Below are 25,547 nucleotides of genomic sequence, written 5' to 3'. Positions count from 1 at the left end.
ACACAAATATCAACATTTAATACAAGTTTGGTCACTTTTTGAAACAGAAACGTTTTATTAAACTATTTATCAAAGCAAGAAACAGGAATTATCTTCAGATATTCTACGGTTGCCTACACTTTTGGCAGGAGAAATGACCAAAAATAGTGAAATTTCATCAATTTAGTTCCATTTGAAATTTCCAACAGAAAGCTGTTTACACTATAACCATGAATGACTGCTATCTGTTTACACAGAGCAGAGAGGAGAGGATAACCAATGATTCATTCAAGGACCGTCGGAAAGTTCAAACTTCGACGATAATTCCTGTTTACCTCCTTAATCCTTTCTGATGATTGGTTTGACACTAAACGAGGGGAATGTTTGAACATGTGTGCTTTTTGTGGCTGTTTAAACTCCGGGAAACACTGGCGTCAGTACGGGCAGTACGTGGTTGGTTTTGGGGCTAGAGGCTCTGACCTCGGCCGGATTATTGGTCTGTTTTAATGAGCTCCGGTCCCATGAGGAGGCTAAATTTACTCAATCTGGGTCCTGGGCTGAAAACCGTTTCCCTCTCAGAGGATCACAGAGCTGCTGACCTGCATTCCAAAACAAAATCCATTTTGGTGCGTCATGACCCGCTAAAGTCCTTTTGAGGTGGCATAGTTAAATCTGCATAAAGATAACAATCCTTTACACTTTATAATTACAATAATTATGCAATGCATATGCAAAATCCAGTTTTTCATGCATATGATACGGCTGCAGGACATGGTAAGGTTCACTGTTGTAAGAAAAAGCTTCATTTTGGTTGAATTTGTGCTCCGTCAGCTCTTCTCTGAGGTTAGGGCCAAACAGTTCCTGGTTAGACTCTAAAAGACAGTTTAAAGAGGAAATAAATGATGTAAATGCTGGAAGTGAAGTAGTTTGGTATTGGTCTTTTTATTGCCAAATGTTTGGATTTTCATTTCACTTGATGGGAAAATGACATTTGCTCTGCGACGCCATCGGCCCAGCTGTCCCGTGTAGATTATTCATTTGTGTGTGTGTGTGTGTGTGTGTGTGTGTGTGTGTGTGTGTGTGATCAGAAGCTCTCGTGGCTCCTGCTGTCAGTTCGTCTGTACTCAGCTGGTTTCTTTTTTAATTTTAAATAAAAGACCAAAAAAAAGACAAAACAATAACAAACAGGCACAATAATCCAGCAGGGCTACGTTAGTTGTGTGTGTTTAATGGATGAGAAGAAGGGAGAAAGAAAAATAAAATTTTGCGGATGAATAAGGAAATGGCAGAAAACAATGAGAAATAATTCAGTAAAGTTTAGTTTTTATGCACCAAATCTCTGGAACAAACTCCCAGAGAACTTGAGGTCTGCTGCAACTCTCAGCTCTTTTAAATCAAGTCTGAAGACTTTACTGTTTCCATTTTAACCTGTAATTTTTATTCATTCGCTCTTAAATGTTTTATTCATTCACTTTTTTTTTTTTTTTTTTAAATTCGCTTTTAAATGTCTTCTAATATGTTTTATGTATTTTAATCTTGCCCCTGTAAAGCACTTTGAATGTCCCTGTGTCCGAATTGTGCTATATAAATAAACTTGCCTTGCCTAAATTTAAGTAGGAAAAAGACAAAACTATTAAATATACAAAAACTTTTTTTTTTTAAATAAGAGAGAAAAAAAACGGGGACATCATCAATGCTGCTAATAATAATAATAATAATAATAACTATAATAATATTCACAAGTTACACCGTGATTTGATTTCGATTTTTATTGATTATTTGGACAACAATATTTTATTTACAATATTTTATCAGATAGTCTGCTATGATGTCAATTTGTTATGAATGGATAAGAAGAAGATGTGGAGATGAAAAAGGAAATGGCAGCAAACAATTTGAAATAATAATAATAATAATAATTAATAATGAATTAAATTTAAGTTGGGGAAAAAAAGAAAGATCTACACTTTGTCTGTCAAGAATAAATCACATTGTCACAAGAGGTAAATTATATTTTATTCCAACTTTATAGGTGACCATGTATTTCATATAATTTTGTTTATTATTATTATTATTATTATTATTATTATATTGTATATATAATTAATTTCTTACCTTTTTTTACCCAAAAAATGTATGTTGAATATTGGGTTGTTTTTTTTAACAGATCCCCTGTTAATGGACACATTTAATAAAAGGAAATAATTATAATAAATAAATAATATTTCCTAAAGTCTGGGAAATTGTGTTTAGTAAATATTTGCCAAAATCTGTCTTCTGTGAGTCTGACCAAGTCTGGAGCTCAGAGAAAACAGGTCAGCAGACTGCAGCTGCATGCTGTCACTCTGCTGTATTATACTGTACTACAGTAACACACACACACACACACACACACACACACACACACACACACGGTATCATTTCATTTCAGTCTAATTATAGCCATCAGACGGCTGCAGAAGTAGGTTGGCGATGTGACGTTTAACATCAAGGTGTCCTTAAAGTCTTTGATCCCAGTGGAGACGAGACGATGTCCTTCACTGGAAATGAGGCCGAAATGTTTCTATTTACTTCAGAGCGTTTTTGTACATTTTCCTCTCTGCGTCCTTGTATTTCATTGCAATATATAAAATCTATATAAACCTCTCCTGTCCTCTCCTCTCTGCTCTGTGTAAACAGCCTCTCCCGTCCTCTCCTCTCTGCTCTGTGTAAACAGCCTCTCCTGTCCTCTCCTCTCTGCTCTGTGTAAACAGCCTCTCCCGTCCCCTCCTCTCTGCTCTGTGTAAACAGCCTCTCCTGTACTCTCCTCTCTGCTCTGTGTAAACAGATTTTCAGTGAATATTTGTCACGTGACCGTTGGTCTCAGCAGAATCAATCATGTCTTCACAGTGTCTCTGAGGAGCAGAATTTAATGTTTTTAACAGGATCTGGTTAGTGCAAATGCTTTATTTTAAATGACACATGTAGAATAAAGAGATTCTGACACAAATATCAACATTTTAACACAAGTTTGGTCACTTTTTTTAACGGTAACTTTCATATCCGATGATATGTTCAGGCACTGTAGGAAAGTTTAAAACATTTATAGATTCTTTCTATGATAAACAGATTATTTTTGTGTTAAATATGGTGTGGACAACCACAGTGCTGCAACAAAAAGCTATTTTAATATGCAAAATGTTTTACTCTGGACCAAACCGCCTCACACTGAAACCACTTAAAACTCAAAGCTTATAATAATGTTAAAATAATAATAATAATGATAATAATAATGATAAAGTCTTCTTCTCTTTGTCTTTCAGGACTCAGAGTTTGTTTGTCTGGAGTTCGATGAGACCAAAGTGAACCAGGTGCTGAAGAAGATGTCTGATATCCAGGAGAGCATCGACAGGGTCGTTCACCGCACGTAAACAACCGAGAGGAACGGAGAGACGCCGTCTGAAGCTGCAGATCTGTGATCCCACATGGTTTCTGCTCCTTCAGACAGACTCAGAAAGGACAAACTGTACAAGATACATGAGCATCATTTCAAAGAAGAGTGAGTAAATTCCTTTGTGTTCCAGCTGCAGAAACGACTCTCAGCAGAGTGAAGATCTCAACCAGAGTGAGACTTGTTTCTTGCCTGGAAATGCCTGTTTGTTTTTTGTGCAAACCTTGCAGCCCTACCGGCCGGTTCAGAGAAACGAGGAGTCAGCAGTCAGTGACGAAACAAAACTGCCAATAAAGTCGTTTTTTTCTTGAGAATAAAGTCATAAATGTGCACAAAAACTATGAGGCTGTTTGGTCCATTAATATGAGAGAAGACAATACAATAAGAATGAAACTATTAATGAAAATAAATATGTGGAAAAAAAGCATTTGTGACACGTGTGGGCACTCTGAAAAGTGTTTATATATAAATTCAGTTTTATTCCAAATTTTTAAAATTATTTATCAGATAAATTAAGGTTATTTTTCTGATTTCTGTCATTCTAACTAAGTTATTCTGCACTAAGACATGTTTGACTTGTTCTGATTGTGCTGATTCCATAGAGTTCATATATAGATTTCACGTCTTTTTTAGTGATTTTATGTCTTTTTAATCAATTTGTGTCTTTTTTTTAAATCAATTTATGTCTTTTTTTGGACAATTTACATCTTTTTGTTATTTTGTGTCTTTTTTTGTCAACTTGTCTTTTTACGTCTTCTTTGGTCGCATTCATGACACTTGTCCGCACTTGGAAAATATTTTATATATACATTTTATTCTGAAACTGCTCGAGGTTTAGAGGGTTCATGTTCGCTAATTATTGTGATAAACTGGTTATGAAATTTTCCTCCACACAGATTTTGTGCCAATTATGTTGAAAAGTTTATGTAAAATTCTTTATTTGTATAAATACTTTATTTTTCTTCAGTTCTCTACAGTGTCTGAATTTAAACTGAAACGAAGCTCAGTTTTATTCTTTAAGTGTTTCCTGTTTTTGCCTTGAAGAAACTTTCTGACCGAATGTTTATTCAAAAAAAAGTTTTTGCACAGATTCTAATTGAGTTTTGATGGTTTATAGCTGCAGCGACTCAACTAAATCTGATTCCAGGTGAGTGGTGACTTTTTTCTCTGTTGTTTGTAACAGTAAAATAATAGTAATTGATCATTTCTTGAGTTGTTTATGATATAACCAGATCTTGTCAGTGTTTGTGAGGTGAAGCTTCACAGATATTTCTGTTTGTCCACTTCTGAAGTTTTATTAATAAAGTGGAAAAACTGCATCATGTAAATATTTACTTGCTTTTGTACTAAGTTTTGTAATAAATCTCATTTACTGACACTTTGTTTCACTGCTGTAGTTTCACAATGAGGCTAGCAGTTAACTTTTAACCTTTTATGAGAATAAGGAAGTGTTTAAATTCTCACTGCAGGCTTTAAATCTGCTCAGAGAAATCTAAGACGTTTTACTCAAGTACAAATCCAAGGTACGTGTACTTTATGTGATTATTTCCATTTTATGCAACTTTTAATTTCTACTCCGTTACATTTCACAGGTAAATATTATACTTTTTCCTGAAGTACTAATACTTTGCCAAAATAAAATAAATGACTTGGTAAATATTAAATTAATGTCAATAACTGTACCAAAATGCAATATTTAAAATAAATGTTTGCATTAAGTAAAAAAAAACTTGACATGAGTTCATATTAGGGTTTACATTTTTATTTAATATATAGCATTTTTTAAATAATAAAAAAATGATAGAGATTAATAAATTAATTTCTAATATTTTTTATATTTTAAATTATGTTTCTTTTTGCATTTATTCTTTTATTTAGTATATTTAGAATTTAATTTATTTTTGATTTATAATTTCTAAATGTATTTATTCCCATAGCATATTTTTCCATTTATCAATTAATGCCTGTATTTATTTTTTTTACCTACATTTAATGGCTTTTATATTATTAATGGATTTTTTTATTTTTTTTTATTTCTGCATTATATATTTTATTTATCATAATAATAAAAATAATTGATGCATCAATTTATATATAAATATTATACTTTTTCCTCAAGTAAAATACAGTTTGCTTAAAATAAATAAATTACTTGGTAAATACAGTAAATCAATCTCAATAACTGTACTGTAGTATTAAAAATAAATGTTTATGACATTAATTAATTAAATGTGATACAAGTTCATATCAGGGTTTGAATTTTCTCCTTGCATTAATGTATTCATATGATACATGTCACATTTATTTTTAAATGTATTTATTAGTTTCTGTTTTATGTTTGTTTTTGCATTATTTTATTTCATTTAATATATTTAGAATTTAATTTATTTTAGTTATTAATTTCTAAATTCCCTTATTCCTGTAGCATATTTATCAATTAATTCTTCCTTTTTTTTAACCTACATTTTGGCCTACATTTCATTTATTACTTAAGAATACAGAATTATATTCATTCACTTTCTAATTTAATGACCACATTTTATTGCCCCAATTTCATATTTATTTCTATATCATTTTTATTTCTTTATCATAACAATTTGGGGGGTGCATTTAATGGCATATTAATTTATATATCGACTCATTTATTATTTACATATTATTTTGGAATAAGAATATGTTTTTATTTTCCAATTTAACAACCACATTTTATTGCCCCAATTTTATATTTATTTATGTATAAATTGTATTTGATTATCACAGCAATTAGGGGGGAAAAGCTTTATCTTATCTTATTTGATCCATCCATTTATTTATTTATTTTTTTTATCTATTTTGGTGGTGCATTTAATGGCATATTAATTTATATATTGACTTATTAATTTATTATTTCGGAAATACAAAATTTATTCACTTTCCAATTTAACAACCACATTCTACATTTATTTATGCATCAGTTTTATTTATTTATTTATCTATCATACCAATTGTCTTATTTAATGCATCCATTTATTTTGGGGGTCATTTAATGGTATATTAATTCAAATATCGACTTATTTATTATTTATTGATTATTCTGGTAAGCTGTAAAAAAACATTTCAGCGCGCTGACAGCTCCGGCTCAGCGGGCTGGGGGCGGAGTCTCTGCGCACACGTGTTTTTCTTTACCTGTCAGTGGAAACGTGACTTTTCACGTCCATGCGTGAGACTTGAGCTCAGGTTTCATTGTTAATTCGCCTCCTGAAGCTGCAGCTTGTTAGGCTGCAGCTTGTTGATCCGCATTTTATTGCACAACAAGGAAGGGAGCAGCCGGACTGGAAGGAGTTTGACTCAGTTTACTGACTTTAAACTGCAGCATTGAATCTCTTCTGACAGACTGAACGGTCAGTGTGCTCTGCATGGTGCTGGATGTTTCTGTTGTTTTTCAGTGTTTGAATCTAAGTAAGAAGTACAAATTCAAAAGACTAGTACGTCACATGAGTATTCAAATTTTATTCAAGTTAATATTTCTAGTCTGAGTGTGTCAGTGTTTGATTGAGAACTCAGCAAAAATGTAATAAAAAAAAAATATTGTTATTATCCTGGTAAATACAGTTAATTAAAATGTCCAAAAAATGTCTAATGAATACGCAAAGTAAGTGTACGTATTAAATTAAGTCATAAAATGTGACATAATTTCATATCAAGGTCTGAATTCTCTTCTTGCATTAATTAATTAATTTAATATATGTCGCATGTATTTTTTTTAATGTATTTATTAATGACTCTTCTGTTTCTTTTTGCATTTTTTATTTAATTTATTTGAAATGTCATTGTTTTTTAGTTATTCATTTTTAAATGTAATTATTCCTGAAGCATATTTATCAATTAATGCCTACATTCATTTTTGTAAGTCACATGAGTATTCAAATTGTATTCAAGTTTATATTTCGAGTGTGTCAAAATAGTGTTTTATTGAGAACTGATAAAAATGAAATAAAAAAATGTTATTGTTATTAATAAATACAGTTTATTAATGTGTCAGAAAACCATGCCAAAAATATTTTTTAGATAAATGTACGCATTAAGAGATAACATGTCACATAATTAAGTCATAAAATGTGACATAATTTCATATCAGGGTTTGAATTTTCTTCTTGCATTCATGTATTTATTTAGTATATGTAGCATTTCTTTTTTTATGTATTTATTAATTACTGATTTCATTTTTTTATTTCATTTAATATATTTAGTATTTAATTGTTTTTTAGTTATTAATTTCTAAATGTATTTATTCCTGTAGCATATTTATAAATTAATGCCTACATTTATTTTTTACCTTAATTTTTGGCACATTTAATGGCTGATTAATGTATGTATATTAAATTATTTATTTATTATTATAGAATACAACATATATATTAAGCATTTATTTTCACATTTATTTATTATTATTTTTATAAATATTCCTCTATGCCTAGTCATTTATTTTTACAAGTATTGTTGGTACATTTAATGGCACATATTGGGTCATTTCTTTTTTTATTATTTCGGAATACAACTTTCAAAAATGTATCTGTACAAAAATGATTCATTTTTTTATTTTTTATTTTATTTTATTATTTATTTAAGATATTCAGCATTACTTTTTCAATTAATGTATAAATGTATTTTTGGTACATTTAATGGCATTTTTTTATTATTATTTTGGAATACAACTTTCTAAAATGTATCTTTCAAAGAAAAATTCCCATATATGTATTTATTTAATATTGTATTTTTAAATTATATTTTATATATTTAGCATTTCTTTTTCAATTAATTTGTTAATATATATATATTTGGTACATTTAATTGCATATTGATTTATATATTGAGTCATTTATTTATTATTTCTAAAATGTACATTCCAATTTTATTTTCCCTTTTATTGTATTTATTTTATTGTATATGTTTAGCATGTATTTTTAAATGTATTTATTTATTAAAATATTTATGTATTACTTTATTTATTGCTGTATTTTATGTATCATATGTATTTATAATAATACATTTATAATAACTCCAGATGTGTGCAGGAACAGAAACCTCGTCGTTCTGCAGCCTGCAGCTTGTCCCCACGAGACCAGCAGAGATCTGACCGACCAGCTGCTCACCTGTCACAGGTAAAATACAACCAACAACACATGAAAACTGTCCTGGTGTTAATTTACTCCTCAAAAATGAGCAATAGACAAAAAAGGCACTAAAGTATCAGCATCTCAATGAACTTAAAGTACAGAAGTAAAAGTGCTCGTTAAGCAGATTGATTTATATGTTATTAAATTCATTATTATTGATGCATTTATGTCAGCAGGTAGAGCTCATTTTAACTGCTAAATATGCTGTTATGAGGTTTAATTTGTTAAAAAAAAATGTTTTTATGTTAAATCTCGACCTGAAAAGTAACTACAGCTGGCAGCTACATAAGTAAAAAAGTAAAAGTATCAAGTTCCATAAGATGGAAATACAAGTAAAGTATGAATAAATACAGTAGTGTTCAAAATAATAGCAGTCCAATGTGACTAACCAGATTAATCCAGGTTTTTAGTATATCTTTTATTGCTACGTGGCAAACAAGGTACCAGTAGGTGCAGTAGATTCTCAGAAAACCAACAAGACCCAGCATTCATGATATGCAGCTCTTAAGGCTGTGCAATTGGGCAATTAGTTGAAAGGGGCGTGTTCAAAAAATAGCAGTGTCTGCCGTTGACTTTACAAACACAAAACTATTTTGTACAAACGTTTTTGTTTCTAGGATTTAGCAATCCTGTGAATCACTAAACTAATATTTAGTTGTATGACCACAGTTTTTTATAACTGCTTCACATCTGAGTGGCATGGAGTCAACCAACTTGTGGAACCTTTCAGCTGTTATTCCACTCCAAGATTCTCTAACAACATTCCACAATTCATTTATATTTCTTTGTTTTGCTTCAGAAACAGCATTTTTGATGTCACCCCACAAGTTCTCAATTGGATTAAGGTCCACTCCATAACATCAATGTTGTTGGTTTGGAGCCAAGATTTTGCTGGTTTACTAGTGTGTTTGGGGTCATTGTCTTGTTGAAACACCCATTTCAAGGGCATGTCCTCTTCAGCATAAGGCAACATGACCTCTTCAAGTATTTTGACATAAACTGATCCATGATCCCTGGTATGTGATAAATAGGCCCAACACCATAGTAGGAGAAACATGCCCATATCATGATGCTTCACTGTCTTCACTGTGTACTGTAGCTTGAATTCAGAGTTTGGGGCTCGTCTCACAAACTGTCTGCGGCCCTTGGACCCAAAAAGAACAATTTTACTCTCATCAGTCCACAAAATGTTCCTCCATTTCTCTTTAGGCCAGTTGATGTGTTCTTTGGCAGATTGTAATCTCTTCTGCACATGCCTTTTTCTAACAGAGGGACTTTGCGGGGGATTCTTGTAAATAGATTAGCTTCACACAGACGTCTTCTAACTGTCACAGCACTTCCAGGTAACTGCAGACTGTCTTTGATCATCCTGGAGCTGATCATTGGCTGAGCCTTTGCCATTCTGCTTATTCTTCCATCCATTTTGATGGTTGTCTTCCGTTTTCTACCATGTGTCTCTGGTTTTGCTCTCCATTTTAAAGCATTGGAGGTCATTTTAGATGAACAGCCTATAATTGTTTGCACCTCTTTATAAGTTTTCCCCTCTGCAATCAACTTTTTAATCAAAGTACGCTGTTCTTCTGAACTATGTCTTGAACGACCCATTTTCCTCAGGCTTTCAAAGAGAAATGCATGTTCAACAAGTGCTGGCTTCATCCTTAAATGGAGGTTTGTGTGGTATTAGTACTTTTACTGAAGTAAGAGATCTGAATACTTTTTCCACTACTGTTTATCAATCATTTTAATATGCAAAGTAACTAAAGTTATTGATCAAATTAATGTATAAATATAGTAATGTAAAAAGTACATTATGTCCCTCTGAGATGTGTTAAGAAACAATAAATACTAAAACAAACTAAAGAATAACTCACAGTAAATGTTCTCAGTTACTGAAAAATGGCCATAAAGTTGAATCAACATCTCTAATAGAAACTGAATATCATAAAGTAAGGATGGATTTAGAGCTGTGTTACTTTAAGCTGCTGGTTATTATCACTTTTCTTCTCAACTCAATTTCAACTCAATATCAATTTTTTTTCTAAACAAATTACCTGTAACTAAAAGCAACACGTGACCTCAAGGAGAGCAGATCAATCATTAGAGAAACTGAAACTTCGTGCAGCTGTTTGGCAAGAAAGACTTCATATTTCTATTTAATTTTCTTTATTTATCTTTGTATTAATTCCACCAATTTAATTATATTTATACCCTTCATATTTTTTTAATTGTTTTATTTTTTTGCATTTATGTTTCATTTATTTGATATATTAAGCATTTGTTTTTACATGTATTTTTTGAAGTTCATGCTTATTATTTATATATATATATATATATATATATATATATATATATATATATTGTACATTTAATGGCATATTAATTTATATATTGAATCATCTTTTTTGGAATACAACTTTCTAAAAAAGTATCTTTCCAAAAATAAATGTCCCATTTATTTTTTATTTATTATATATTATATAATATTATTATTTTTTATTTAATTTAATATATTTAGCATTTCATTTATTAATGTATAAATATACTTTTGGTCATTTATATATTTAGTTATTTCTTTTTGAAATTATTTTGGAATCCAACCTTCTAAAATGTATCTTTATGTATATATATATATATTTCTGTTTAAATTGATGTATTTATGTATAAATATAATTTTGGCACATTTAATGGCATATTCATTTATTCATTGAGTCATTTATTTATTTTCTAAAATTTCTAAAATGATTATTTCCAATTTTATTTCACCTTTCTATGTAAAATTAAACAAACATATAAACAATAAAAAGTTATTAATAAGGTGCAAAAACCAGACATACATAATGTCAGAGAGTAAACAGGTTGACAGTGAGGTATGGGATGGATTAAGTGAGTTTTTTCTGATAATTCCGCAACACAAATGCCCCATCATGCTGGTCTCTCCTTGGCTCAGGCTGCAGCCTGCAACGAGTTTGATGAAAATCGGACCAGTAGTTTTCATATAATCTTGCTGAAAAACTGATAAAAACACACAAGCGGAACTGAAAAACAGATGTTTTCTCTCTAGGATATAGTTAATAATATTATGTTGTATTTTTTTATCTTAGTGATATTAATCTCACTGGAAATATATATCTCAAACAAAGAGATCGGGCAGTTATTTAGTGACAACAGTGACATCAGGTGGTTTATCTGTTAATGTCAACAGAGTACAGTAAAACTTTCTTCATGTGTTTAAGAAGCTGAAAAACTTGTTTAGCAGCTGCATCATTAACCTCATGTTGACGGTTATTAAAATGGGTGTGCTCCACCCGTGTGTGTGTGTGTCTGTGTGTGTGTGTGTTTGTGTGTGTGTGTGTGTCTGTGTGTGTGTGTCTGTGTGTGTCTGTGTGTGTGTGTGTGTGTGTGTGTGTGTGTGTGTGTTTGTGTCTGTGTCTGTGTGTCTGTGTGTGTGTGTTTGTGTGTCTGTGTGTGTGTGTGTGTGTGTCTGTCTGTGTGTCTGTGTGTGTGTGTCTGTGTGTCTGTGTGTCTGTGTGTCTGTGTGTCTGTGTGTGTGTGTGTGTGTGTGTGTGTGTGTGTGTGTGTCTGTGTACAATGACAAAGGCTGCAGCCAGTAAAGTGGCATCATGTGCACAGCTGAATTGGAAACGTGTGATTCGTGTCTGAGGAGGAGGAGGGCTGAAGGAGGGCTGGTCCTGGGCCTGTTCTGGCAGCATTACAGATTAAGTTGAGGTCTTGTGTGCAGCTGCTCTGAGCTCTGAAACCAAACGGGGGTGAAATCAAGCTTCCTGTTGACCTGCTCCACCAGATTCCTCCAGATTTATTCTCTGACTGAGCTGCGTCATGTTTCCAAACGTCCCTCTGTACCCGGGCGGCTCTGTTGTAAGTCCTGGTTCTGCAGGTCTGCCTCCTGTTGATCTCATCTCACTTTCTCACGTTGTTGTTCTGTGTTGACCTGCAGAGGGGGGGCACCATGCCGCTGGCCCGCAGGAAGGTCAGGGTGCTCTGCGTGACGATGATGCTCAATGTCTTCATCTGCGTGCTGGTGGGCGTGTCTTGGAGCCTCGGGCGCGACCGGAGCGGCCGCCACAAGGTCCGCATCCCCTTCAAGAGGTTCTGGCGCAAGCAGGAGCAGAGCAGAACCTTCTGGAACAGGGAGCAGCAGCGCCTGGACTTCCTCCACAACCCCGTCATCAGCGGCGGTGAGTCCCTCGCCAAGCTGCCGGACTGGCTGAACGACACGGGGCCGCTCGACCCCTGTGAGCCAGACTACAGAGTCCCCACGCAGGTTTCAGACTACAGCAAGCTGCCGCAGCGCTTCCAGGACTTCCTGCTGCACATGCGCTGCAGGACGTACCCCATGCTGATCAACCAGCCTCACGTTTGTGACGAGAAACCTTTCCTGCTGCTGGCGGTCAAGTCTCTCATCCCGCACTTTGACCGGCGGCAGGCCATCCGGGAGACGTGGGGCCGGGCAGGCGTCGTGGCCAACCGCACGGTGGTGACGGTGTTCCTGCTGGGCAGCACGCTGCCTTTGGACCACTTCCCAGACCTGCTGGGGATGCTGGGCCATGAGGCGGAGCTCCACAAAGACCTGCTCCAGTGGGACTACAGGGACACCTTCTACAACCTCACCCTGAAGGAGGTCCTCTTCCTGGAGTGGTTCAGCCAGAGCTGCCCCCAGGCCCGCTTCGTCCTCAAGGGGGACGACGACGTCTTCGTCAACACTCTGCGGATCATCGAGCTCCTGGAGGGCCTGTCGGACTCCAGGGCCAAGGATCTGTTCATAGGGGACGTTATCAGCGACGCCGGGCCGCACCGGAACCAGAAGCTCAAGTACTTTGTCCCGGAGAGCGTGTTCGTGGGACGGTACCCGCCGTACGCTGGCGGCGGAGGGTATCTGTACTCCGGGGAGGTGGCGCTGCGTCTCCACAACGCGTCCCGGCAGGTCGTCTTGTATCCCATCGACGACGTCTACACCGGGATGTGTCTGAAGAAGCTAGGCCTGGCTCCGGAGAGGCACAGCGGCTTCAGGACGTTTGACATCGAGGAGAAGTTCCGGGACAAGCCGTGCGTCTACAGGAGCCTGTTGCTGGTGCACAGCCGGGGCCCCCAGGACATGCTGGCCATCTGGCCCTGGGTCGTCCAGCCGGAGCTCGACTGCCAGTGAACACGTTTCTTTTCACTGTTGAAAAGTGTTGAAAAACACTGAGTTTGATTTCAACAACAAAAAAAACCTCCGAGTTAGTATTTTAAAGCAAAACGAGATGATTCTAGTGTTGATGTTACTGTGATCTACTGCGTTCATGGATCAAAAGCTCAGGACAGAAGCATTTCTGCACAAATTCACTTATAGTTTTAGTTTTGGGTCTTTTCATGCAGAACATATGGAAAATATATGGAGTAATATAATTAAAACTACAATAATGGAGGCGTCTTGACAAATAGTGAAGGTCATTTCCTCAACGACGGGAGCATAAATCAAACGTTATTATAAAAATGTGCAATCAGTGGTGGAATTTTAGAAAAGTACAATTTTGAGGTACAGATACTTTACTTGAGTATTTCTATTTTATGTAACTTTATACTTTTACTCCACTACATTTAGCTGACAGCTTTAGTTACTTTTCAGGTTGGGATTTAACATAAAAAAACATGATAAATTGAAAGTGATTAGACTTTTTAAAACCACATTAAGTTAAAATGAACACTATCTCTGCTTCCTTAAATGCGTCAATAATAATAATTATATATAATATAATATATATAATAATATATTTGGAATATATAAAACAACCTGTGGATGTTCCTGGTGATCTCCTGGTGATCTCTGGCGTCTTCAGGACGGATTATTGGATTATTAGCTTCGGCACAACACTTTTTAGAGCCCAAAAGTCCAAATTCTTGCATGTGTGCTAAAACACCAACAGACTTTCTCAGTTGTTTGAGTGTTTGTTTGTTTGAGCGTCCTGACTGCGATGCTGCTGGTACTGAGTGTTTGTGTTTCTACATGCAGAATAAACGTTTAAATGAGCAATAAATCACATTTGGTTCACACAAAACATGATGTCCTCTCTCTGTTGCTGCTATTGTTTTGGTTAAGTTTTATCCCCCAAGTTTTGATAAAAATGTAAATAATATGCTTGTTTTGTTAAAATAAATCACTTTATTTTTCTTGTAATGTTAAGCATCTTAAGTTGCATCTCTTAATGTTGTTAATAGGCTATATTAATATACATAAACATAAATAAATGTTTTCTAGATTAGCAGTGCTGCAGATTATTTATCTTATTTATTTTTAAATCTTTTAATATATATATATATATATATATATATATATGATCAAACGACCAAACTGACCAAATGACCAAACTTCATTAGGATAAACATGAAGGAAATACTTATTATTATTATTATTATTATTATTATAAATATATTTTGTAATAATATAAAACATATAGAAATCTTAGAAGATGGGGATTAAGTTATTATTTATTTATATATATAGGTATAAATATAACAAATATCACAATTAAATAACAGCAGCGGACTGACAAAAAATTTAAAAGGAACGAGGAAACAAGGATTTATATCAGAACAAATAAACAAAACAAGAAAACAGCATAAACAAAAAACATCAGATATAAACAAACAGTTATTAATAATAAAAATAATAAGAGTTGGGAGTTTCACACTCATAAGACAGAGTGTTAAAATTATTTGTTTTCTAAAAAGTAATTCTTTTTAAAAATTAAATTAAAATTAGCATACATTTTATTTGTATAGCACTTAAAAAGGTACGCAAAGACATTTTATAAAATAATAAAAATAACAAAATAAAATAAATAGCAAGAAACGGTGTGAACAAAATTGATATAAAAAAACAATTCCAGCAACTGAGAAAGTAAGAACAACTTCTGTAACAATAACTGATAAATGCAATAAGAACAGTGAAATCAATAACATAAATTAAAAAAATTAAAATGAAATTATAAATTAAATTAAAAAAATAATTAAAAATCAAAATTATTAATAAATAAAAATAGCTGACACATTTAAAAAATAGTAAATATATATAATCTGTAAGTGTAAAAAAAGAAATAATATTCCACTGCTGTAAATAAATATATTTTAAACTTTCCTGAGTGAAATAAAACCCAGCAGTGCCCCCTAGTGGACAGATGTGACTCTGACTCAATCAGCTGTGATGGATTTCAGCTGCTCACAGGAATCAGCAGCAGCAGCAGTTTAACTGAAGCTGTGAGACTTTCAACACATTCAAAAAGTTTAACAGAAAAAGTTTTGTTAGTGAAAATGCCAAAAAAGATCAGCTGGAGGTCCCGAAGAGAGCTGCTCATATTTCTGCTCACATTTGGTTTATTGTGGGAACTCTGTGACTTTCAGGTGAGTCACCTCATCTCTGTGTTAACACTTTAAAAATGATGCAACATGTTTGTGAGAGTTGCTTTCTTGTGTTTGCAGGTGACCAGAGAAGAAGCCAACAAGCCTCCAGGTGAGACTTTAAATGTGTCTCCTTCTCCGTCTTGATTGTGATTATATATGTAGATTTTATATATAAAATCACAATCATGAAATAACGACAAGGAAACGAGTATCAATATCATTTAAAAAATGCTAAATTCAGCTCCAAATCTTTGTCACAGGAGGTGTCAACACAAAAATTGCTGCAACAACTTAAGAGACACAATTGAACATGGAAATTGACTTCAGAAATCAAACATTAATGTTCTCAATTGAAGGATTTTGCACAAACTTTTGCATCTTAATTCACCCCTTCCTGCTCATTTTTCAACTGAAGTACTTGTCTTAATCTATTTCAATATTTCGGTATTTTGTTTGTTCTTTGGCCCCAATACACCACAACTTCCTTGTTTTTTGAAAACCCACTTGGCAATAATAATGTTTCTGACTGAGTGAAATGGTACCAATGGATTAGTCAGATCTTCTAGTTTCATATGTTATCAATATCTTCTCGGTAGCCTTAAAATTGAGTCCATTGCAACCTCTGAAATAAAAAAATATATATTAAAACATCCAATGTCCCACTTGCTGGTCAACAGCACGCCAAGGGGTTTTAAATTTGGCTTGACTAGTACAATAAACTCTAAACAAAAGTCAGAGATGAATGAAGGTTGTAAATGAGCCTAAACATCAGAGATGCTTTTGGAAAAAGTCGTGTTTTAGATTCATCTTTATTTGGAGTTTAAGCACTTTTTAATTATGTTACATCCAAAGCAAAACCTCTGACTTTTATTTATATATATATATATATATATATATATATATATATATATATATATATATATGAATGAATGAGGATCAGGGCCAGGTAGGAGGAAACAATAATGAGAGGAGGACATTTATTTCTCACTATGCAGTTCGAGAATAAAGTCTAAATCAGCAGAATAAGTTAAAATGAGAAGAATAAGATGTCGTGTGTGATATTCCCCATATGTGTTTTAATAAATGAAACCTGTAAAACCCACTGCTGAGTCGGTCTGTTTCTCCCTCAGACGGACAGGGAGGAGACGACGGCGCCTTCTTCGCCCTGCGGAGCTGCCACCAGTTCCTGCAGGGCGACACCGGCGAGTTCTTCTCCCCGGACTACCTGTGCTCCAACCCGCCTCTGTGGTGCAACTGGACCATTCAGGTGGATCCAGCAATGCGGATCCACCTGCACCTGGAGGACCTGACCCCTGACGACGCCTGCCACCTCAAAGAGGACCAGGTCCACGTGGACGAGCCCGCCGGACATTTTGGGGGCCACAGGGTCCTGCAGAAGTGCTGGCGGGAGGCCAAGTACACGTCCTCCTCCAACACGCTGTACGTGGTGCTGCTGATTGGCGGCTGGCCCAGCCCGCCGTACAGAGGCTTCTACGGCCGCTACCAGGCGTTTGGACCCCCGGTGGTCTACAACCCACAGGAGGGGTTCACAGACAGGAAGCCAGAACCAGCTCCTGGACTTGTGGACTTCAGTGAGCTGGTGATGAATGAGCGGATGGAGTCAGAGCCTCATTCACCAGCCAATTCTGATCTCATGTATGATTATTATGGTCGATCTCCAGTCAGGACGTCTGAGGGGCCCTGGGAGCCAGAGGAGGCCGCAGAGACTGACCCTGAACCTGACCCTGAACCTGACCCTGAACCTGACCCAGAACCTGACCCAGAACCTGACCCAGAGGTGGGACTAACTGGAGTTTAGCTGTTTTTTATATCGCTGTTAAAGATCAGGGGCTGTATTCAAAAACATTCTTACTTACTTAACAACTCGTTTACTTACCGACTCACCAATCTACTTACTTGCCTACTAACTTAACTACTTCCTTACATGCTTGCCTGCTTACCTTCTTAAGTACTTTATTACGTAATTACTTTCTCTCACCTACTTACTGATTTACCTGCTTAAGACCTTGCCTACCTACTAACATACCTATTTGCTTACTTATTTACCTACTTGCTTACTTATTTAAAGTACTTACTTACCGACTTACTTGCCTACTTACTTAAGTACTAACTGATTCACTTGCTTAATTACTTACTTACCAAATTAGATACTAGCATGCTTGCTTGCTTATGAACTTACTTATTTATTTGAATACTTACTTACCTACTTCCTTACATGCTTGCTTATTTACCTACTTCAGTACTTAATAAAGTAATTACTTTCTCTCACCTTCTTACTTACTAACCTGCTTAAGAACTAACCTACCTACTTACTTGCCCATTTACTTATTTACTACTTGCTTACTTACTTACCAACTCACTTCCTTGCATGCTTGCTTACTTACCGACTTACTCACTTAAGTACTCACTTGCTTAATTATTTGCTTAAGTAGGTAAGTAAGCAAACAAACATGTGAGTAAGTAGTTGAGTACTTAATTACCTAATTACTTTCTCTCACCTATTTACTTATTTACTTACTTATTTACCTACTTGCTTACTTACCTATTTTAAGTACTTACTTACCAACTTACTTACCTACTCACTTAAGTACTTACTGACTCGCTTGCTTAACTACTTACTTACTTCATTACTTGCATGCTTGCTTGCTAATTTGCCTACTTAATTGCTTATTTACTTAGTTATCTACCTATTTACTACTAGGGAGCTTTGAGAATATGACCCCTAGCTGTTTTCTGCTGCCAGACGGATCCATTCAAAGTTTACATTATTTAGAATCCTTTACATTGACATTTGCATTTAGTCATTTAGCAGACGCTTTTATCCAAAGCGACTTACAGGGGAAAAAAGGGGAAACAATCAAGGTATAGTGCAATAAGAGCCATTAGTGCAATAAGTGCTAGTGACAATTCTGTAAGGAGTAGAGTTGTCATGTGGTGGAGAGAAGATGCTCTCTGAAGAGCTGGGTCTTCAGGAGTTTTTTTAAAGGTAGAGAGGGACGGCCCTGCTCTGGTAGGAACTGGTAGTACGCTCCACCAACAGGGAACAAGAAATGCAAAGAGTTTGGATTGCCTTGGACAGCCAGCCAGCATTAGAGATTTGAATTTGATGTGGGCCGCAACAGGTAGCCAGTGGAGCTCGATGAGCAGCGGTTTGATACGTGACCTTTTGGTTGTAGACCAGCGTCGTGTTCTGGATCATCTGAAGCGGTTTTACTGTGCAGTCTGGCAGGCCTGTCAGGAGGACATTGCAGTAGTCGAGTTTTGAGATGATGACAGCTTGTGTCAAGAGTTGAGTGACATGTTGAGTTAGGTAAGGTCTGATTTTTCTGATGTTGCAAAGTGCAAAGCGGCAAGACCGGGCAACTGAGACGACGTCACTGGAAAGGTGAGTTGGTCATCAATCATCAAGTGGCTTTAGTGGCTCAGGATACATTAACCAGAGGGTCCCAAGCTGTTCAACGCCAGGAGCATCCAGATAGCATCAGCTCAGGGCCAGGGCCTCAATTTGTCAAGATGTATTTAAAACCCACTGACAATATTACTGCAAATATATCTGAAAAAAACAGACAAAATGGTATTTCTAGAGCCAGACCTTTGCTGGATTTTTGCATTACTGACTTTCATTACTTTATTTATGTGCATTTCTTTTCTTCTCTGCTAAAAAAAACAAACTCCCAGAGAGTATTTATAAATTGTTCCATCCTCTGTCCTCCTCAGGTTGGAGAAAACCACCAGGAGAACTTGAGCCATGTCAGCCCGTCCACAGCTGAGCCCACAGTGCCGACCTCCACACAGGGGACCTCCCGATCGGGGAGAGGTGCAGCTCAGACCACTTCAGTCCAGTCCGACGGTCAGAACCAGGAGCTCAAACCCACCTCGAGCAGCTCAACAACAACTCAGACTACTGAGGAGGACGAGCCGACACGTCCAGAGGAAGCTGCAGCTCCACATCCAGAGGAGGAGGGGAGGTCTGCAGACGGAGCGGTCGGAGATCTCTCAGATCAGCTTCCTGCCCCCTCTGAAGCAGCAGAACCAGAACCGGAGCAGCCCGAGCCGACCCATCCTCACCCCAACATGGTGGAGCCTCTGTCGGACCACAGGGGGAACCGTGAGTACATGAGTGTGTGTATGACGACCTGAACACTCACACACCTGCTGTAGATGTTTAATATAAATTTTGTTGAATATTTGTTTGGATGATTGTGTCATTTTGCCTGATGATGCAGGAAACCTGATAGCAAATTTGTCACTCTCCTTCACTGATGAGCCAACTATTATAAATGAATAAATGATAAACTTGGATCTTTTTAAAGATTATAAGTTATATTTTTAGAAAGCATAATTTGACCTTTATCAAAATGTCTGTTTACTACAATGTTAACCACAAATCTTAGTGTTAAAATTTGTTTGGGTGATTTTCCATTTTAAAGGTGAATAACACCATTTTTTAAAATAGATTTTCCAACAATTTCACAATAAAAAACAGGACTTAGGACATTTTTTAAAATATTCATGCTCATGAAAACAACCAAACAGGTACTGCAACAAAACAACATGATTTAGGAAAATAAACCAAAATAAAGGAGAACCTGATTATTTGTCACTTGTTTTTTTTTTTTAAGTTTTTATGAGTTTATTGTTAATTTTTCACATTCAAAACCAGCACAAGGTATTACAATAAGATACACAAACGAAAGATAATAATGACAAGTAATAGTCAATAGTTGTCCGGAAATATTTCAATATTCACAAAACTTGGATAAAAGCTTTGATTTTTAAAGGAAGATTTACTTGTAAGGTCAAGTTGATTCCTATAAATTATAATTTATTTTACTTGCTTAACAAAAGATAAAATATTCTTTTACTAGACCCACAACGGGGGGAATTTTCAATGCAACAGCAGCAGAAATATAAAGACGCATCAATAAAATAACAATAAATAGAAACAAGCAAAATTAACAAATAAAAATAAAAGTATAGAGCCCTGGAAATTGCACTATTACACAAAGACAAATATTTGTATTGCACAGTGAGATATTGTACATGTTTTGAAGGTATTGAAGTTACAGTTTATGCACATTTTGGTGCAGTTTTGGTGTGTGTGATCCCCTGGGAGCTGTGCTACTTTAGAGTCTGACCTGTGATGAGCTCCTTCACACACTGTGGGTGAAACAGCTTGTAACTTGTAAACATTAAAGACTTCGAGGTTCCAAGATTTTATGATGATTTTATATTTTCATCTGACTCGGCACAAATATATTCCACGTCCAGTTTCATGTTAAATCTGTCTGACTTTGTGTTTCTCTCTTGTAGTCGACATCAGAAATCACTCAGAAACTTCACATCTTCCTGGAGGTGAGAACTGGACAAGCTTTACATGAACACCAAAGAAAAATCTTTTATTTTGTGGGACGCATTATATTCAACTTATTGATAAATCTATGGCATCTAAACAAGACAGATTTTTAAATGAGGGGGTCAAATTTATTTTTATATATTGCATAATTTAATTAAGATTATGTGTTGGTCAAACTTCTGATTGTTTTTTGTTTAGTTTTGAATATTTACTTCTTTTTTATCTGTAAGGGAATCACAGGTGGAAAGCTGGACTATGTACGATTACAAGTTATGGAATATCACTGGTAAAAAGTGTTTTAGAAAACTTTTCTGACATGAAATATCTATTTGGGCTTCATTTTTTAGCTTATTGTGATTTTGCTAAATTTCTGCAAAATACTTTATTTTTGTTCTTGTTTGATTTTATTTAATTCTTTTAATTATAAATATTTAGTTTGAATCAAAGTGTTCTTCAAAAAAGTTGAATCACAACTCTAATGCACAGCTTGCTTTAGAACAGTGGTGGAAGAAGTATTCAGATCTTTTACTGCAGTAAAAGTACTAATACCACACTGTGAAATGACTCCAAGTAAAAGTCCTGCATTCAAAACTTACTGAAGTAAAAGTAAAAAATTACATAAAGTATCAAAAGTAAAAGTACTCCTTATGCAGAATGGAGCCACTTAGATTGTTTTATATATTCCAAATATATTATTACAATATTTGTATTGGTGCTTTTATGTAAGCAGTGTTTTAATTTTGTAAAGATAGGGCTCATTTTAACTAAATTTACTGTTATAAGATTTAATTAAAAGATCATATCTTTCATGTTAAATCTTGACCTGAAAGTAACTAAAGCTGGCAGCTAAATGTAGTAGAGTAAAAGTATAAAGTTACATAAAATAAAAATACTCAAAGTACAATTACCTCAAAACTGTATTTAAGTACAATACTTGAGTAAATGTACTTAGTTCCTTTCCACCACTGGTTTCGAGTTATATCTGTGTTGCTGCTGTTTTCTGACAGATCACCTGTTTGAGGTGGCTGTAGAAGTGAACTTCCACCGGGACGTGAAGAAGAGTTGGGACGACCAGGCGCGCACGCTGCTACTGGCAGTCAAGACTTTAGTAAGTTGGTGATGATGATGATGATGATGAAGCTGCTTCGTGCTGAGAGAATCATTAGAAAGCACGAAAAGCCTCATCACAGGTTCCTGGAGCTGCAGTGACGTTGTCGTGTTTCTGTAGATCAGTAAGAATCTGGAAGCTCTGCACACGCCGCTGTCTGTCACCTCCAAGAGATTAAAAAGGTTTGTACAGAAATCACACAACTGCTGAAATATAAACTGCAGGGTTAGTGTGTGCAACAGAGAGAAGAACTTAAATCAGAAACAGAAATACTCATACAATATTGTATTATACTTTTTATAAGTATTTCAATAAAATAAAGATAAAATAGGTGTTCTATACAAAATATACAACAATGCAATACATGCAATATAAAATACAAATGCAACAAGTCTTAAGTAAATAGAGATATGTACGAATAGAAATAAAAATAGATATTAATATGGAAATAAAGAAGCATTTGAAGAATTTAGAGATATGTAGATATATGTATTTATATCAATTATTGCACATGATTTCTATAGAAAGTCCATATTGCAGATTAATTATTATAATTAAAAACATGTCTAATAATCTGCAATATGGACTTTCTATAGGAGTTGTGTGCAATAATTGCATTTTAGTCACTCAATTAATTAATATACTGAATACTTAATAATTAATGAATTGTAAATGGTACAAAAGAAAGTTCTTTAATTGTACAAAGTCATAGAAAAAGTAAATAATAAAAATTGCAGATGAAAATGTAAAAATCTCACCTAGAAGCAATGGAAAAAATACTTATAATTCATGTACATATATAAAAAAAAATAGAATAAGATAATAAATCACTAAAATGCATATATTTCTAATCACATTTGAACTTTGAACTAGAAGTTACTAACTTGACTCAGTACTCAATATCTGATCAGTCCAGCTGTACATCTCTTCTCACATGATTTATTTCCCTGAATGTTTTTATCTTCACTGAGTTTGTCTCAAGTCTCTCTCATGCATCCTTGTTTGCTTCACTTCCTCTCACTGAAGACGTGATGCGAGAGAAAGAGGAGTCAAAGAAACATGTTTCAAGGCTCCTTTTTCTCTGAGGCCTTACCTGAAGCAACAGAAGTTTTTCTAGTATGAATGTTTCTGTCTTTGTGGCTCTGTGAGCTCAGTCCCTGCTGCGTCCTGGTTGCAGGCTGAGTACAGGAGTGCTGTACATCCTGTGGCTGCAGATTGGTCAGGGCCCGGGGGGTCTGCAGGTCCACAGGGCCGTCCACGCCGCCTTGCAGGACCTCATCGAGGCGGGACTCACAGAAAACCATGAGAAGGGCGTTGTCCTCTCTGTGTCGACTGCAGGTATGGCAGAAAAACTCTGGCTCTTATGCTTCAGTGAGGTTCAGAGGGTTAAATCATAGAGATGCACCATTTTTCATAGAAAGAAACTGAAAGAACAGGCTTTATCATCAGAATTTGAACTTTCTGACGGTCCTTTTATGAAAGTTTCTGTTATAAAAAATGACAAACTTGTGTTAAAATGTTGATATTTGTGTCAGAATCTCTTTATTCTACATGTGTCATTTAAAATAAAGCGTTTGTACTAACCAGATCCTGTAAAAAACATTAAATTCTGCTGCTCAGAGACACTGTGAAGACATGATTGATTCTGCTGAGGCCAACGGTCACGTGACAAATATTTACTGAAAATCTGTTTACACAGAACTGAGAGGAGAGGACAGCAGAGGCTGTTTACACAGAGCAAAGAGGAGGGGATTCATGCTCATGTTCGCTCATTATTGTGATAAACTGAAATACTTCAATATGTAAAATATGTGGCGATCCAGTTGTGTGTGTGTGTTTCAGATGTGAACGAGTGTGGCTCCCAGCTGGTGCTGTGTGACGTGAACGCGGACTGTGTGAACCAGTTCGGGTCGTACTCGTGCCGCTGCAGGCCGGGCTTCAGGGACGAGTCCGCAGGAGGAATCGTCTGCGTTGACCTGAAGGCTGCAGGTTTTTTTTATCTCCAGTTTTATTTAAATAAAATTAAAAAGAAGCAGCTGCTGACTTCCTGTTGTGTGTCTGCAGGTTGCAGCTCCTCTGGCATCTCTGCGGAGACTAAAGGCGTCTACGTGCTCTTCTTCCTGCTCAGCTCGCTCATCCTGATGCTGCTGGCGGCGGCCGGCCTGCTGTACCACCGCCACCACCGGGGGGCCTTCCTGGTCCGATGCCACAGTGGCGACAGCTTTTCTCCTTCTGACCCCAACAACAACAACCACCACCATCATCACCACCACGATGACTCCGACCTGCCCCCTCCACCTCCACCGGCCCGGGGCTTCAGGGAGGGCTGGCCTCAGGTGAAGCAGCTGTGTCCGGCCGTGGACCTGCCGCTGCTGCGCTTCAGCCCGCTGCTGCAGCCGGACGCCTACAGGGAGCCGCAGGAGGGCGGCAAGCTGTGAACACGGTCAACACAGTATCTGAACTCTTATTTTTATTTTTTATTTGTTTTCTGATTGTCTGATACTGTTTGAATTAAAATCACAAAAAAAACAGCATTTCTTTGCTGTGTTGACATTATTTGAATCCTTTACAGTAACAGAAGACAGAGATATTTACTAACCACACTGCAAATTACCACCAGCAGCAGCTGCACTTTTGTTTATTCGGTGGGTATTTAGAAAGGGAACCGTCGCAAATCAGCCCAGTTGCAGTTCATTTGATTTGCATAAAGTTCTGCTAAATATCAAGTTTTAAAATGCATGCTCCTGCGGGGTGACGATACTGGGTTCAGCAGCTTGTACGGACCTCGTGGCAGAGAAAAAAAGACTAAAGGATGTTGACGGCGTTAGCTCAGAAGAGAAGGAAAGAGTGACTGAGCAAGAGGCCGCTGGACAAGAGTGCACAATTGCAAATGGTTCTTTGGTTTTCCAAACATTCATTTATTTGATTTGTGTAACTGCAATGTGATTGATACGTTGAGCTTGCATGTTAACGTTAGCAGGCGATCGCTAACGTGCTAGTGTAGCTTACAACAAAGTCCAACATATTAACATCTTACATTCATTGTTAATAAGAAAGTATTCGGCGTCCATAGTGATCAAGATGAGCAGCACTGATGTG

At 35.8% G+C, this 25,547-nt stretch overlaps 3 protein-coding genes across 5 annotated transcripts in view; all 3 read left to right on the top strand.

Annotated features, from left to right (window-relative positions):
• commd1 (copper metabolism (Murr1) domain containing 1) overlaps window positions 1-4,304 on the top strand; it is a 16,544-nt gene extending 12,240 nt beyond the window's left edge. Inside the window, exon 3 of the mRNA XM_059336977.1 lies at window positions 3,282-4,304. Within this exon, the coding sequence (XP_059192960.1) occupies window positions 3,282-3,389 (108 nt within the window). The 3' untranslated portion in view covers window positions 3,390-4,304. The remainder of the gene's footprint in view (window positions 1-3,281) is intronic.
• Window positions 4,305-12,150: 7,846 nt separating this feature from the next.
• b3gnt2a (UDP-GlcNAc:betaGal beta-1,3-N-acetylglucosaminyltransferase 2a) lies at window positions 12,151-14,755 on the top strand. The gene has a single exon (XM_059330884.1). It carries the CDS (start codon window positions 12,533-12,535, stop codon window positions 13,727-13,729), a length of 1,197 nt encoding a protein of 398 aa, XP_059186867.1. The 5' UTR covers window positions 12,151-12,532; the 3' UTR covers window positions 13,730-14,755.
• Window positions 14,756-15,764: 1,009 nt separating this feature from the next.
• zgc:66455 (uncharacterized protein LOC393502 homolog) lies at window positions 15,765-24,982 on the top strand. Of its 3 annotated transcripts, XM_059339288.1 has the most exons (11): window positions 15,765-15,963; window positions 16,042-16,072; window positions 17,094-17,702; window positions 17,739-17,761; window positions 19,702-20,092; window positions 21,298-21,339; window positions 22,348-22,448; window positions 22,569-22,630; window positions 23,626-23,786; window positions 24,291-24,437; window positions 24,513-24,982. In XM_059339288.1, the coding sequence occupies exons 1-11, from the start codon at window positions 15,874-15,876 to the stop codon at window positions 24,884-24,886; spliced, it is 2,031 nt and encodes a 676-aa protein (XP_059195271.1). In that variant the 5' UTR covers window positions 15,765-15,873; the 3' UTR covers window positions 24,887-24,982. The 3 variants fall into 3 exon arrangements, with proteins under 3 accessions (XP_059195271.1, XP_059195190.1, XP_059195114.1); XM_059339207.1 differs by having other exon boundaries at window positions 17,094-17,748; window positions 19,701-20,092; XM_059339131.1 differs by having other exon boundaries at window positions 17,094-17,761.
• The last annotated feature ends 565 nt before the right edge of the window (window positions 24,983-25,547 follow it).

This window comes from Centropristis striata, chromosome 1 (assembly GCF_030273125.1).
Source record: "Centropristis striata isolate RG_2023a ecotype Rhode Island chromosome 1, C.striata_1.0, whole genome shotgun sequence".
Taxonomy (NCBI): Eukaryota; Metazoa; Chordata; class Actinopteri; order Perciformes; family Serranidae; genus Centropristis; species Centropristis striata.
This window is presented reverse-complemented; position numbering and strand designations above follow the sequence as displayed.